The sequence below is a fragment of the Mesoplodon densirostris genome, chromosome 10 (genome assembly GCF_025265405.1).
Source record: "Mesoplodon densirostris isolate mMesDen1 chromosome 10, mMesDen1 primary haplotype, whole genome shotgun sequence".
Lineage (NCBI taxonomy): Eukaryota > Metazoa > Chordata > Mammalia > Artiodactyla > Ziphiidae > Mesoplodon > Mesoplodon densirostris.
In genome coordinates, this window is record NC_082670.1 from 98,653,363 (window position 1) to 98,668,013 (window position 14,651).

Consider the following 14,651-nt stretch of genomic DNA (forward strand, 5'->3'; position numbering starts at 1 on the left):
AAGCCAGCACCTGCCAAAGTCCAGAGCCAGCAAGTCCCAAAGAAAGATAGGCTTTGAAAAACAAGATTCCACGGTTAAATGTTAGGCAACTCTTGGCAAGTCACAGAGCTCAAGTTTATTCAAGGCCCTGGGAAGCCCCTTGTTCAAGAAAGTGATTTGTTTAATCCGGTAAACATATTTGACCACATGGAAACTTTTTTTCGTGCAAAGCACATGTCCAATCCTGTGGAACGCCCTTTCTCAGAAATGGTGCACCGCTCCCTTCTGTCTCTTGATGATAAGTGCTTCTCCATCCCCTCCCCCCAACCTTGTATCACCTCTCATAGGCAGCTTTGAAAGGAAGTGACAACCATTACAGCTCCCTTCACCCTCATCTTGTCAGACTCTGTTGCTTTGCCCTGTTCCACCCCCTCCCCATACATGCTATGCAAAGGGATAATCTTCCTGCCTAAGTTAAGAAGGGTTGTCTGTCTCTAGTAGCTATTAAGATCTCTGCAGGGCCTCCCTGGTGGCGCAGTGGTTGAGAGTCCGCCTGCCAATGCAGGGGATACGGGTTCGTGCCCCGGTCTGGGAGGATCCCATATGCCGCGGAGCGGCTGGGCCCGTGAGCCATGGCCGCTGGGCCTGCGCATCCGGAGCCTGTGCTCCGCAACGGGAGAGGCCACAACAGTGAGAGGCCCGCATACCGCAAAAAGAAAAAAAAAAAAAAAAAAAAAAAAAGATCTCTGCAGACACCAGGACAGACAAGTGGGGTTCTTAGCACTGTTGAGTAGCTGTCCAGCAAGTGTACCTTGTGTTTACTAGGGCTCGTTGCCCGATTTCAGTCATCCCTGCCTGATTTCCTTTATACTCATATGGCAGGTATTCGTGTCTTTTTATTATTTACATGGCACTATTTCACAGAAGGAGGTTAGGCTTTTGAAAGTGTGTACGTTACAGATTATAGGTTCGTGGTGTGATATCTCTCAAATAGGGGTCTGAGATGGGCTCCCCAGGTAACCCTAAATTCTGCCCATGTATGATCCTGCAGCTTAAGGTTATTGGTTAAAACTTGGGCAGATCTCTGAGTTCCCTAGCCCAGTAATCATCAGAGAGAGGAAATGTTTTCATAGTCTTGGCCGTGATGAGGAAAGGCAGGGAGAGCTGGTATTTGTGAAACAGCAGAGCAAGAAAACTGTACAATCCATTAACCCCAGCACTTTTTTGCTTCTACTGGTATGAAGCTTTGAAGACAAGGAACAGTTGTCTTATTTTTTTCCATGTTGTTGGATTTTGCATATGGAAAAAAGGATTGTTCGTCTAGTTATTTTCCTTTTTAAAATTAACTTTTTTATTTTGCAGTCATTTTAGATTTATAAGAAAGTTGCCAAGATAACACAAGAGTTCCCATATATCCCTCACCCAGTTTCCCCCACTGTCAACATCTTACATTACCAGCTACGTTTGTCAAGACTAAGAAGCTGACGTTGGCCTATTGCTATGAACTAAACTTCCAGACTTGATTTGGTTTTCACCACTTTTTTCCACTATTGTCCTTTTTCTGCTCCAGGATTCAGTGTAGGCTACCACATTGCATTTAGTTTTCATGCCTCCCCAGTCTCCTGTGGTCTGTGACAGTTTCTCAGACCTTCCTTATTTTCTATGACCTTGACAATCTTGAGATGTCCTAGTCAGGTGTCTGTAGAATGTCCCCCATTGTGGGTTTTTTCTTTTTTTTTTTTTTTTTGCTCATCTGGTTACTTTTTTTTTTTCTAACATCTTTATTGCAGTATACCCCATTGTGGATTTGACTAATGTTTTTCTCATGATGGGACTGGAATTGTCCTTTTTTGAAGGGAGTAAAAAAAAAAAAATACAAGAGCCTGTATGGAAAGACTAGCTTATGTCATTGTAAATATTATCTTTTGTACTGTGTTTGGCTTAAAACAGCATTTTGTAGATTGTTGAAAGAATACCAAACTGGAGAATTTTTAGAAAAACAGTTTACTGGCCAAATGAGTTCCCTGTCTTGATAATTCTTAAAATGTATGAACACTGAGACCCTAAGAAGCTATTCATTGAGGAAGCCCCTTGAACCTTGACTTTGAGTTACCTAAACTGTATGACCTTGGAGCATTATACATTCTCTCAGAGCTGCTGCCCCTGAGAATTCACATTGGAAAACCCGACCTAACAGACTATGAAGTTCAGTTGAGCTACTCCATATCCACACTCATGTTATAGGCGTGGAAACATCTGCCTGCTGGATGGTGGCGGGGAGATGTCTGTCTCTAGGGTGTCTCCCATCAAAATTGTAGGCTCACGAGTCCCCTTTCTCCTGTACAGCCAAGAGCCGGGCCATTGCCATCCCTGTGGACCTGGACAGCCAGGTCAACAACCTCTTCCTCAAGTCCCACAACATCGTGCAGAAAACTGCCATGAACTGGCGGCTGACAGCCCGCAATGCAGCTCGCAGAGACTCTGTCCTGGCAGCTTCCAGAGACTACCGGAATATCATCGAGCGATTGCAGGTAATGCCTGGTGCTGACAGAAGTGATCCTTAACCTGGCCTAAGGCGGTTCCCCACGCAGAAGTGCTTCCTGAAGCCAGAGAAAATCCTGGGCTGGCCACAGGGGGATGTCAGTATGGCGAGTGGACAGTCAAATGCAATAATGTTTGTGGGGCTAGGAGTGCAGAGCTACTTGGGACCAGAAAAGCTCCTGACAAAGTCATGGTCTTTAGAGGTTATTCATTGATTTACAGATCTCTTTATGAAGAAGTCCCTCCTCTCTTATTAGGAAGGAGTACTTCAGTGTTAGAGGATGCTTAGAATAAGGGCATAACAGCTCCTTTTTGTTCGTCACCTTGGGATTTTAGCCTCTTGAATCCGTAGGTAACCAAGTGTAATGATGACTTGAGAGAAGAGTTTTATATCAAAATGAGCCAAATGAAAATACAAGTGTTATTAAATTCTAGCTAGAGTATACTCTTTTTTTTCCCTAGTACCTATGAAGAGATGTGCTCTCCCTTTGTTAAAAAGGAGAGTAGTGAGAATTAGATGATGTTAAACACTTAAACATACATCTTAATGTTAACATCTTCCTTTGAACAAGCACCCCAGGTGATTTTCTCACAGGTGGTACATGGACCACAGTTGGAGAATCACAGATCCTTCAGATGAGCTCAGTGCCATGGTGCAGTCGTGAAGAGCGTGATCTCAGGACAGTGCCTGGGTTCAAATCGTGGCTCCGCTGCTTAGAAATGCATAACCTTGGGAAAGTTACTCAACTTCTCCAGTTTCCTAACTTGCAAAATAGTATAATCGTAACACCTACGTCACGGGGTTGATATGAAGATTAAGAGAGTCAAGATGTTCCGGTTATCTTTGCCTGCCTAACAGAGGACAACAGCGATTGTTTTATTCTCTTTTAGTGTTGGAGGTTACTGGGCTCGGTGAGGTGTTTCTTCCTCAAGTCCATTCATGCAGTTGCAATCAGATGGTGGTTCTGTTTGGACTCATCTTGAAATCTCTCTCACTCACATGTTTGGCATTTGATACTGATTGTCAGCTGGGACCTCAGCTGTCACCTAAAATATCTACACATTGTCTCCCCATGTGGTCTGGGCTTCCTCACAACATGGCAGCTGGGTCCCAAAATAAGTCTCTCTTGAGAGAGATAAGTGAAAGCTGTTTTGCCTTAATGACCTGGCTTCAGAAATCACATAGCACCCCTTCTGTCATATTCTCTTGGTCAAGGCAGTGACATATGTCCATTTAGGTTCAAGGGGAGAGGACATGGACCACCATTTGATGGGAGGGATGTCAGTGACTCATTGTAAGAAAAGCATGCAAGATAGTTTATACTGCGATGACCATCTTTGGAAAATATAATACACATAAAGCACATAGAACAGAGCCTGGCATGTAGTGAGCACTTGATCAGTGAGCTGCTCTTATAATTATTATTACTATTATTATTGTTATGACTGTAATAATTATTATCATTTGGTGAAGTAAATGAATCTCTGAGGGTTACATAAGTTACTTAAAGACGAATGAGTTCACTGATTCATTAATCAACCCCACCCTAGGCACGGGGGATACGATGACCAAAACCAGAAGTAACCTTAACCCTCATAGACTCTCAAGTGTTGGAAGGGAGACAAACATTAATCAACTAATCACGCAGATAAAAGTAAAATGTCAGGAGGGACAAACACTGCAGAGGAATGAGTGGTGCTACGAAAGGCACTGATGAGGAAGTTCATCTTCCCTGGAACTGGAGCTGGTGGTCAAGGAAGGCATTGCTGAGGAAGTAGCATTGGAACCAAGATCAGGAAACCGTAGGACTTACTTAAAGAATGGAGTGGAAGGGAAGGAAAGAGCATGTGTAAAGACCATTCTACAGGAGAGAATATGGTTCAAAGACCAAAGGAAGGTTAGTGTGGCCAGAACCCATGGAGCTGGGGAGGTGGGCAGAGCTTCGCAGGTCAAGGGAAGAATTTCAGCCTTGTTGTGACAGAACCACTTCTTAAACAAAGGTAATTTGGTTACCTTTGCTTCCTGACCTTTACCTTTGCTTCCTGACCCCACTATGTTTTAGAAAGAGGAAGGTTATTGTATTGTAGACTCATAACTGTATGAACACACCGTATTTTCTCCTGCTCAAACTAAATAAATTATCTGTGGCTACAGAAACATACCAGGGCTCTTCTTAGATTTAGTATGCATACTCTTGGGGAATAGAATAAAATATATAAGTTTAGGTAGTGCTTGTTTTAAAGACTTGGCCAGTGGCTAAAGGGGTCCTCGTTATCTAATGAGTTATTGTCTGTCTGAGTCCCTGGAGTTACGAGATTGCCCAGAACAGCAAAAGTTGTCATAATGTGAGAACATTAAGTTGCAAATGACACGCTTATATAATTAACCCCCATTCAGACATCCCCCCTCACTTAACACTAGCATCTCCCTCTGCCCATCGCTTCTCCATCCTTGTCTGTTGGTCTTTCCCTGATTGCCGAATGTTATACATTTGACAATACAATGCAAATTAATTGCAATGTGAAGTTCAAACCCGGCAAAAGATGCAAGATTTCATGAACATGATGCCGAAGAACTCCTTCAATCTCAAGCAAATGCTGGAGGCAAGTAACATTTTGCCAGAGTTAGGACCAGTAACTATTGAAGAAGGGGAGATTGGGTGCTTTCTAAGAGGAAACTGTTAGGGAAACTGACAAAACCCTCAGAGAATTTTGCCAAAGCGACCCTCTTTTTGACAGTGGTGTGCAAGTTACTCTGAATTAAGGGATGTGGCAATGTACTCGTACAAACTTTTTGGGAAAATTGTCCCCCCGCCTCCCCACAAGAAATAGTTTGATTCATTCATGCATTCTTTAATGCATCCTAAATATTATTGAGTGATTACAGATTTTGTTAAATCTAAGATTAAGTAAAATTGTATTGACAAGTTTTAGTTTTAGTTTCTGGATCACCAGAAATTGGATGATCTGGATCACCCAATTCTTTATGAATTTTCGGTCTATGAAATTTGGGTCCCCAGTTGAGATGAATGCAATTAAAGTGGCCCTTTCCATGCAAATCTCCTTGGTTAACGGATCCTTCTTATCTTATCCAGTACGCTGTGTTCTGCTCTTCTTAGCCAGCATGCCGATACCTTGGTTCTGAGTTAGCAAGCCAGACAGCAGACTTTAGCATCTTTTGAAGATAATTTCTCATCTGTTTTCTGCCATTTGCCTTTATATGGTGTTTGTTGTGTTGGTTTTGCTGCTCTTTCAACTTCTCTCTGTTTTCCTTTCCTACAGCTATGTGTTTTGCATTTGAAGACCATCATGCTATCAGGGTACATGTATTTAGCATGTTGATACAGCATGTTCATTCATTTGTGTTCTCCTTTTTATATGACTTTTTATTATGTGACTAATTCATGCTCATTGGAAATAATTTGAGAATACTCAGAAGAACCGATATATAGAAGAAAACTAGAATCACCCATAGTTCCGCCACCCAGAGAAAACCACTAATGATGTTTTAATAATGTTTGCTGCATATCCTTTAGATATTAGTGTTGTTTATAAGAAGCGGATCATATAGTCCATACTATTGTTTGACCATTTTTTACACTCATGATTGTAGACACCTTTCCATGTTGTCGAACGTACTTTTCGCATCATATTTTAAAATATGTGGAATGATCCCTTAAGTAGCATAAGGACCATCTCACAGGGTGGGTGGGAATGATGACTTGTTATCACTTTGTTTTCTGTGTCAGGGCCTAATGCTTCAGGTAACCATTGGGCAATGTCTAATAATTTGGGGCAAATACCAGACGGTGCTAAGGTTAGTCTAACCCAGTCTCGTCTGTGGTCATGCTTTAGGTCAGAAATGAATGTTCTCACCCTCCTGCGGTCAGCTGTGGCCCAAGCTGCTCACCAAGGCTGTGCTTCCATTCCAGGACATTGTCTCTGCCCTGGAGGACCGTCTCAGGCCCCTGGTGCAGGCCGAGTTATCTGTGCTGGTGGACGTCCTCCACAGGCCTGAGCTGCTTTTCCCGGAGAACACAGATGCCAGAAGAAAGTGTGAAAGTGGTGGCTTCATTTGCAAGTAAGCAGCCCCTTTCTCTGCGGAGCTCAGGGGCAGAATCCCACTGACCAGACACAGCACTGGTTCCTGAAGAAGGAGGGGCTGGCCTGATTTTTGACTTTGATGAGTACAAGGTCCCGTGCTAGGGATCTGTTCTGACCTTCCCAAAGTAAGTGTGTAGGTTCAGTCCTACTTACTGACACTTGTTTTGGTGAAAATTTCTCCTTTGAACTGCATGCCCGTTTGTTCATCTTCCATTCAACACGTGTGGACAGGGTGCCCACCATGAGCTGCCATACAGACTCAAAAAGCCATGGCCTTTGTGCCCTCAAAAAGCTCACACCTACCAGGGCCTCACAATCTTTTCCTAATAGCTTTGTAGTTGGTTCGTTTGTGCCTTGGGGCAAAATCTAGAAGAGACGATTGGTTCCGTCACCAGAAATCTCCATCTGATTTTCACCCTAAGTTTGGTTGGTTGTTTAGCTTGAGCATGGGCTCTCCCTGAGTTTCTTATTTTTCTGGGCCCCTCAAAGAATAAGACTGGATCAAGAGAACAGTGTGTTTGCTCCAACCATCATATTCCTGAGGTTTTTTTACACCCCGGGCATATTTTAGCCACATTACTGACAATCCTCAGTGGATAAATAGCTGCACTTCCTAAATGAGCTGGTTTGAGGGGGCCCCTGTCTCTGTTCTCCATTTCCTATCATCTCTCCACTATGTGTGGCAGACCCGTGGCCAGGGAGCCTGTTTGCTGTTACCGACCAGCAGGTGTCGCTATTGAGACACCATCAGGCTGTTCTTAGTGCAGGGAAGGCCCGGAAGCCTGTTAAACCTGGGAGCCCTTGGTAAATATTTGTTCATTAACTGACCAGTTACAATAAGTTGATTGTCAAGTGTTTTTTTTTTCTTTTCTTTTTTTAAATTTAAAGATCGTTTCAGGGCTGTAATCCGTGGTTTTCCCCTCCATTCAGGTTAATAAAGCACACTAAACAGCTGCTAGAGGAGAATGAGGAGAAACTCTGCATTAAGGTCCTACAGACCCTCAGAGAAATGATGACCAAAGACAGAGGCTATGGAGAAAAGGTACTGCATTTTATTTTCATGTTAAAACTAGGTTTTGCTGTTAAATTGAAGTAGAGTGGGAGCAGTTAGAAATCCACCTTAGTTCAGGTATATTGACTGAGGGGGTTAACTTTTTTTTTTTTAAGTTATTTATCCTGCCGTGAAGGTAGCTAAATCATATGACTGTCTCCTTAAAGCCATATATACTTAGTTGTCTCTTACAGGCTGCTTGCCATACAATCTATATTCAGAAAAACAGCAACAGCAAGATTTTCCATATGTTTAAATTCCCAATGAGAATGCAAATGCCTCTTGTGTATCAAGGTGTGTGTTCCTGAATTTTGGGTTCCAGCTAAGCATACCTGTGGGTTTACTTGCTTCTTTCTGGTGAGGTGTTACACAATCCTTCCAGTGTATGAAGAAACTGCCTCCAGTTCTAACTGGAATGAAGACGGACAAACATGTCACCTTTTCTAGTTGAGATTGGGAAATGGACCATCCCTAGGACATGAGACTTCTTAGCACATGCAGTGAGCAATGATGTACAGAGAACAGCCGTCACACCCCCGATTTTGGTCCAAGTGGGGTAAAAAGAGCCCCATTGCTCTTCCTTTCTGCCCCCAGCAAAAAAGCATGGGCCTGAGTTTAAATTTCACCAGTCTTCATTTGAAGGTAATAATGTTCATTGTCTTCAAGCCACTTCTATCAGCATTTTCCTAGCATGTAAATGTGCTGATATCACTGACTTATCGAATACACAGTAACTCATTCATCTCTGTGAAGAAGCCTTGGTAATTAAATCACAGTCTTCCTTATCAAAAGGGATGGTGACAACCAGATTTTTGCAAGTGTAAAAGTCTGTCGGAATCTTGCTTTCTAACCTAAGCAATATCTGTCATTATATTAGAGCAATTTAATGTGTGAGGGTCTTCGGATAAGAAAAAATAAAACAGAAAGGTATGCAGTCCTTTTTGCACTATATATTTCTCCACTGCCCCCAAACCCAAGGCTTTTAAACGTCACTCTAAATTTGTACAATGTATAAATTAAAACTGGAATAAATCTCGCTTAATTAGAAAATAAGTGTTTATAACTCAGGAGGAATTTTGTGTAGGAAACCTGCCAGAAAAGAGTTTATAAATATAAAGGCAGAGAACACTGGTACAAGTGGGAAGTAATGAGATGACCAGTCCGTACAACACCTGTGTAGACAGCTCGGTAGGCCTTGCACTAAAAAAAGGTGGGGGGTGGGCAGTAATAGAGAATACACTTACCAAATAAGTAATAACCATTTATTCCACAAGATGTTTATTTTTCTTAAGATGAGATTTAAGAAATGTTTAAAAAATATGACTCTAGTTATAGAAATTCACTCTCCATAATAAACTAAAATCCACCGAAGGGACCTTAACCAGCTGTGAATATACTAGCACCTTTGGGGCAGAGAACTTGATTTTAAAATGTGGAGACCACAATTTTCTCTTCTTGAGAATATCTGTTTCTTTCTATACCCAAGGTACTTAAGGTAAACTTTGTGTCCCAACTCCAGTGAATTTTGCAAATCGTGATTATACTTTTATTTCTCTAAAGTTTTTCTTTTTATAACGTGGAAAGTAGAAGTACTAGGAGTTGGTCGAGTGTTTGCTGCTGAACAGAAAAGTACACCGGGATCTTTGGGGCCATGTAGAGGTGTGCTTCCCTGCTCCCTTTCACTACCCAGTAGTGCCAACAGGGAGAACACCATCACGGCCCCCAGGATACAGCAGACCTGAGATGTTGTACCACTGCTTGTGAGAAAGCTCATGGAGAGTGACAGAGCCAGGGCTTCAAGAGGGCAGCAGGGGCTTCCCTGGTGGCGCAGTGGTTGAGAGTCCGCCTGCTGATGCAGGGGACACGGGTTCGTGCCCCGGTCCGGGAAGATCCCACATGCCGCGGAGTGGCTGGGCCTGTGAGCCATGGCCACTGAGCCTGCGCGTCCGGAGTCTGTGCTCCGCAACGGGAGAGGCCACAACAGTGAGAGGCCTGCGTACCGCAAAAAAACAACAACAACAACAAAAAAAAGAGGGCAGCAGGTGGAGGTCACTATCAAAGAGTTATCAGAGTTGAGAAGAGGTTCTTAGGCTGTAGCTCAAATCCCTTTTCAGCTGGTGAAGAAATGAGTCATACCCTAGCAGATAGAGGCTTGGAGGCAGGATGACATTTCTTTCCAGTCTGATTGGAGCTGTCATCCCCCTTGTTGAAAGTGAAAGTACTATAAGCAAGTATGGGAAATGCTCTGCAACCAAGGAAGATATTCTGGAAACCCGTGCTAGTCAGCAACTCCTGACCGACAGCACGTATGTGCCAAGCTTCTGGCCCCAGGCTCTGACTGCTGGAAAAGGCTCCTTAACCATTCACTTTAAAAGGGGATGGAGGGTGTTAAATGATTTCTGTTTCTTCCAGTTTGGTATCCACTTTGTCCAGTTTCGCTGAGGCTTTTGGAAAATGCCTTTGATGGTTTATTGGCTGCCCCTGTTTGACTAAAGAAGCGTGACATATGGGACAGGCTGACTCTTTCAAGGGTGGAAGGAACCCAGAGCCAAAGAAATAACCTTTCTTAGGTGAACCCGTGGGCATTAGTCGATAAAATAAATGAGGTGTCCTTTGGACTGGGTGCTTGGGACACAAGGGCCAGTGTGAATGCCATTTCTGTCTTCTTGGCCCAATTTTTCTATTAGTTGCTTCTTAAGTGGAGCTTGTCCCATGACTAACCCCCTCCTGGGACATCCAGGGCTGTTCTTCTCCCTGCCCTCTCCTGAGTCTTCATGGTCATGGATCTGGTCCACTGGGCTCTGGTATCACCTGTGGTTTGCGTCAGGCCCTAGGAGTCAGATCCGTGAGAAGCCAGTGGTCAGTCCACTTGTCTTGGTTCATTGCCTAAGATGTGCCCATCCAAGAACTATGACATATGATGGAAATGTAAGGGCTGGACAAAGAAGGTGGTCTCAAAATTTAACCATGATCATTTAGGAATTAAATAAATCATCTTTTACTATTGTGTCTCTAAAATGCAAAGGACCAGCAATATTTACCAAAGAGTGATAAATATAAAATAAAGGAATATTTAAAAGGATCACCAAAATAATGATGGAATACATTTTTGTGTGATTCTTGTGTTTTTCTATCCAATGTATTCAAAGTTAATAAACTTTAAAATCAGGACTTTGCAACCATTCTGTGTGTGCAGTGCCTACTAAACTCTGCTTTTAATTTACAGATTAAACCATTAAAAAAATAACCCCCCATAGCTAAATATCTCTAAAATTTAACCTGAATCTCTGTATAACTCGTAGAACATCTTTAAGCTCTTAGACCCTGCTTGAAAAGAAAGCGTAATTATTTTATATATTGGCTACTCTGTAATCTACTGTAGGATTTTTATTAAGCTATATTTATTTAAGTTATTAGTCACAGGGATTTGGAAAGAAATTCAGAGGCCGACAATTAATGTGAAAGTGTATCTCAATTTATTTGAAGTCCATTTTTTCCTTCTGAATAATAGTAGCTGTTATACTACTAGAGAGTTTTTGACCTTAAGTAATGTCAGGGTTTTCATTTCATACGAATTGTCAGTCCCCTGTTAATTACCAGTGCTCCTTTTCTCTAGGTGAATAAACTATTAACATTTCCAGCTACCAGTGTTTCTAATAGGAGTTTAAATTTGCAAAATATACTAAATGTTAATGAAACATAATATTTAGTACATTTTGTGGATCATCCCTCTATCATCAAACAAGCATAATTGTGATTAGTGCTTTTGTTTTTTCTTTTTCTTGAACTTGATGCTAATAAATCATTTACTTCTTACTACTTTCACTTGGGTAGGCACTAATCACCTTAGGGGAAATCTGTTCTCTTTAATCATCGACAGTATCAGGATTCGGAGCTTCTGGGCTTGATATATGTTGGTCTTACTACTTAAATTGAAGTTGGATCTGATTTAGTCCAGTGATAGTTTGGACCGCAGACTCCCGCCTCCCCCACTGAATGGGAAGATGAGTCCAAAGAAAGAATTTTGTCCTAAGCTGAGTTGATCAGAGTTTAGCCTTTGACCCTACTCCTTGCCATCCCCTTCTGAAAGGACATGGTTCTTGATTGGGGAACTTGCCCTTGCCCACAGCTCAGTTCAAGGGTTCTCTCTACAAGAGAGTGCAAAGTGCTGTCCTGGGCTCTTGGTTAAGTGACCTGCGAGGTTTGATACCTGGCATGTGAACAAAGAGTGGCAGCACCTCTGTTCCGGAGCAGAACATTGCAGAGCAGATGTCAGGGTGAGGTGCACTGGCGTCCAGAATGCCTGCGCCCCTTAAGATGGTCATGTTCTAACGATGCTTCAACCTGAGTCAGTGATAAGAATACAATGACAAAGTTTCTAACACTTAGCTCGCTCGTATTTCCTTTTCTAACACTTCCTTCTTTTTCTCCCCCCTCCTTTTTTCTTTTCCAGCTGATTTCCATTGATGAATTGGATAATGCAGAGGTCCTAATTTCATTTTTTTTTTAAGTGTCCCATGGTGATGTTTCCATGACCCTCTTCCAGTGAACTCTGTGATCTATCCCCTAGTCTCTGCAGCGTCTAGTATCTGACTTTGTGTAGTGTTGCCTGTGGGAGTGAGTCGAGTCCTTTGTGTTTGTGTTAGCATTTCCCATGAGTTTGTTTGCCATTTGTCTTCGGAGATCCCATCTGAGTCTACATAAAGATTTTCTAAGCTGTGATAAGATTTCAATCCTTCACTGTCTAGAATCTCAGCTGAATTTGTGCTTGACACTGGCTATTAACATATCTCTGAAACTGAGTGTTGATATTACCATGAGGAGCTTTTCTGTCCATATGTGAAGCAACCATGCAAAAAGAAATAACTACATTGGTACAGTTTGGAAGTAGTCAAAGAAAAACCAAACCACTGCTCTCTTGGCCTACATGTTGGAAGTGTTAAGTTTGAGGGGTCATATAAAATTCTGTCAAAGTGCCGTGCAAATTCCACAGCCCTAGTTAAGACTTTCCAGCTGCTGGCTTGTGGTGGGATTAGGAATGTACAATATCCCTGGCTTCTCTTCTAGGAAAACCAACTAGAGATCAAGAAATTGAAATGTCCTCTGATGGTTTCTATACTTATGTATCGAATTAGTTTCATTTACCCAGAATGACCCTGGAGACTGATGAGTGGCCATTCTGTTTGGGATTTGAGGGTGTCTTAAATATTTTCTCTCCTATGAATATTTTTCAGCATTTCTTGCCATATCTGTAGGATGTGATACATGTTTGGTAAATGAAAATAGAAAGGATTAATGAGGGGAATTAATGCATATAATTGAGGGAGTTTAATGGCTTAGTAAATTGAAGCAGACTGGAAAAAACTTTTATCTGACCTTTAAAAATTAATTTTCTGGTCTATTTCTTTAGGTCTGTTCATTCTTTTGGTAGAACGATTAATGCCTTATTTTGGTGGGATAGAGCTACCAAATAGAATATGAGGCCTGCTTTAATATCTACCACCACAATTTCAGAAATACTAAGAGATGGTTCAGGTGTACCTAAGGAGAGTTTGAATGACAGACTTAAAACTGAAAGCGACACGAGTGGTTATGAATTTGGTCCAGTTCCCTCGGGAATGGAGCTCAGAGAGGTTAAGTGAGTGGTGTTAGCTCACACAGCTAGATAGCGGCCAAAGCAGAACTAGTATTGCCGGCTCAGCTGCTGGCCTGGAGCGCTTACTGTTCAGCCGTGGTAGAGCCTGTAAGTGCAGACTTTTCCTTAAATCGGTCAGCATGAACAGGTGAGGAGGCTGTGCTTCTTTGGGATGAATAGAGGGTGAGAAAAACAGAAGGTTGTACAGGGGTTTAGCGACTTTAACTACAGTGATTTTTGCTACTTCCTGTTTGGTCTTCTCTCTTCCGGGTTATTTGTATGCCAGCAAAACGTCTAATGCTGAATTTTCATATTGGCACCCTTCGACACTCTTGTTTCTCCCTAGAGTTGTAAATGCCTCTCTAATTTGAATTTTTCCTCTGAAATATTGAGGCTGAGTTTCTATTTGCTTAAAGACAAATTAAGCCAGGAAAGGAAAACCTTCCCTAATCGGAGTCTGCAGTGTTATTAATATACTGTTTTGCAGCATAGTAATCATTTGATGTGTTTGCTTGCTCAAGATAGAACTTGGGTCTCCTGGCTGGGAGTTTATTGCTCGCTTATGGAAAGATTCCACAGTTGGAGCAGGTGTGTTTATAATTATACACTAGGAAATAGAATACTGTCTGTTTATAAAAGAAGAATGTTCTGGCAGCCACTTGGATTCTTTGAAAATTCCCTGAGGAAGCAACTGTGGATCCCCTCTCCGTTGTTATCCCTGGCAACCCTCAGAGCCCTGGCGCACCAACACTGTCCCCAGGTCCTCAGGCTGTCGGATCTGGCCCTCTAAGCAGAGATGCCTGGTTGGCCTGTATTATCCATGTCTGTTCTGGAAACAACCGCAGCTCCTGAGGTTTCTCTCCCACCAAGCCTTTTGTCCATGTGTGTGGGTGAAAACCAGCAGCCCACAGCTGGAGTTCTGCAGACACTCCGTTAAGAAACTTAATGAGAGTTCACGCTGGCCCATGGTACGGGCAAGGCCTCCCACCTAAATTGCAAACCAGCCCTTCAACCTTGAAACGTGCTGGGGAATAGCCCCTGAGCAGGGTACGGCATATCTGGAGAGCCATGGTCCCTAGACTGGGGAAGGACCACGGCTCTTCGGTGATAAAGGCCTGTTGAGCATCGTGAGAGAGGAGATGTGCAGTGAACGGCTTGGAAAAGAAGCACAGCATCGTCTGAGTCTCTGTCTGTGCTCTGAGAAAAGAGGGTGAATTGACAGAATCAGAGTCCCTGCAAGAAAAGTGCATATGGTGGGAGCCTTCCCAGCTGTCTTCTGGAGTAAAATTTCATTTGAAACCAGGAAAAGGAGGGTTTTCTTTCTTTTCTTTATTATTATCA

General features: G+C 42.6%; 1 protein-coding gene across 1 annotated transcript in view; it reads left to right on the top strand.

Moving 5' to 3' along the window:
* Positions 1-14,651, top strand: part of ITPR1 (inositol 1,4,5-trisphosphate receptor type 1) — a 324,401-nt gene that overhangs the window by 193,494 nt on the left and 116,256 nt on the right. Inside the window, exons 37-39 of the mRNA XM_060109116.1 lie at positions 2,326-2,510; positions 6,453-6,601; positions 7,555-7,666. Coding sequence (XP_059965099.1) covers positions 2,326-2,510; positions 6,453-6,601; positions 7,555-7,666 — 446 coding nt within the window. The remainder of the gene's footprint in view (positions 1-2,325; positions 2,511-6,452; positions 6,602-7,554; positions 7,667-14,651) is intronic.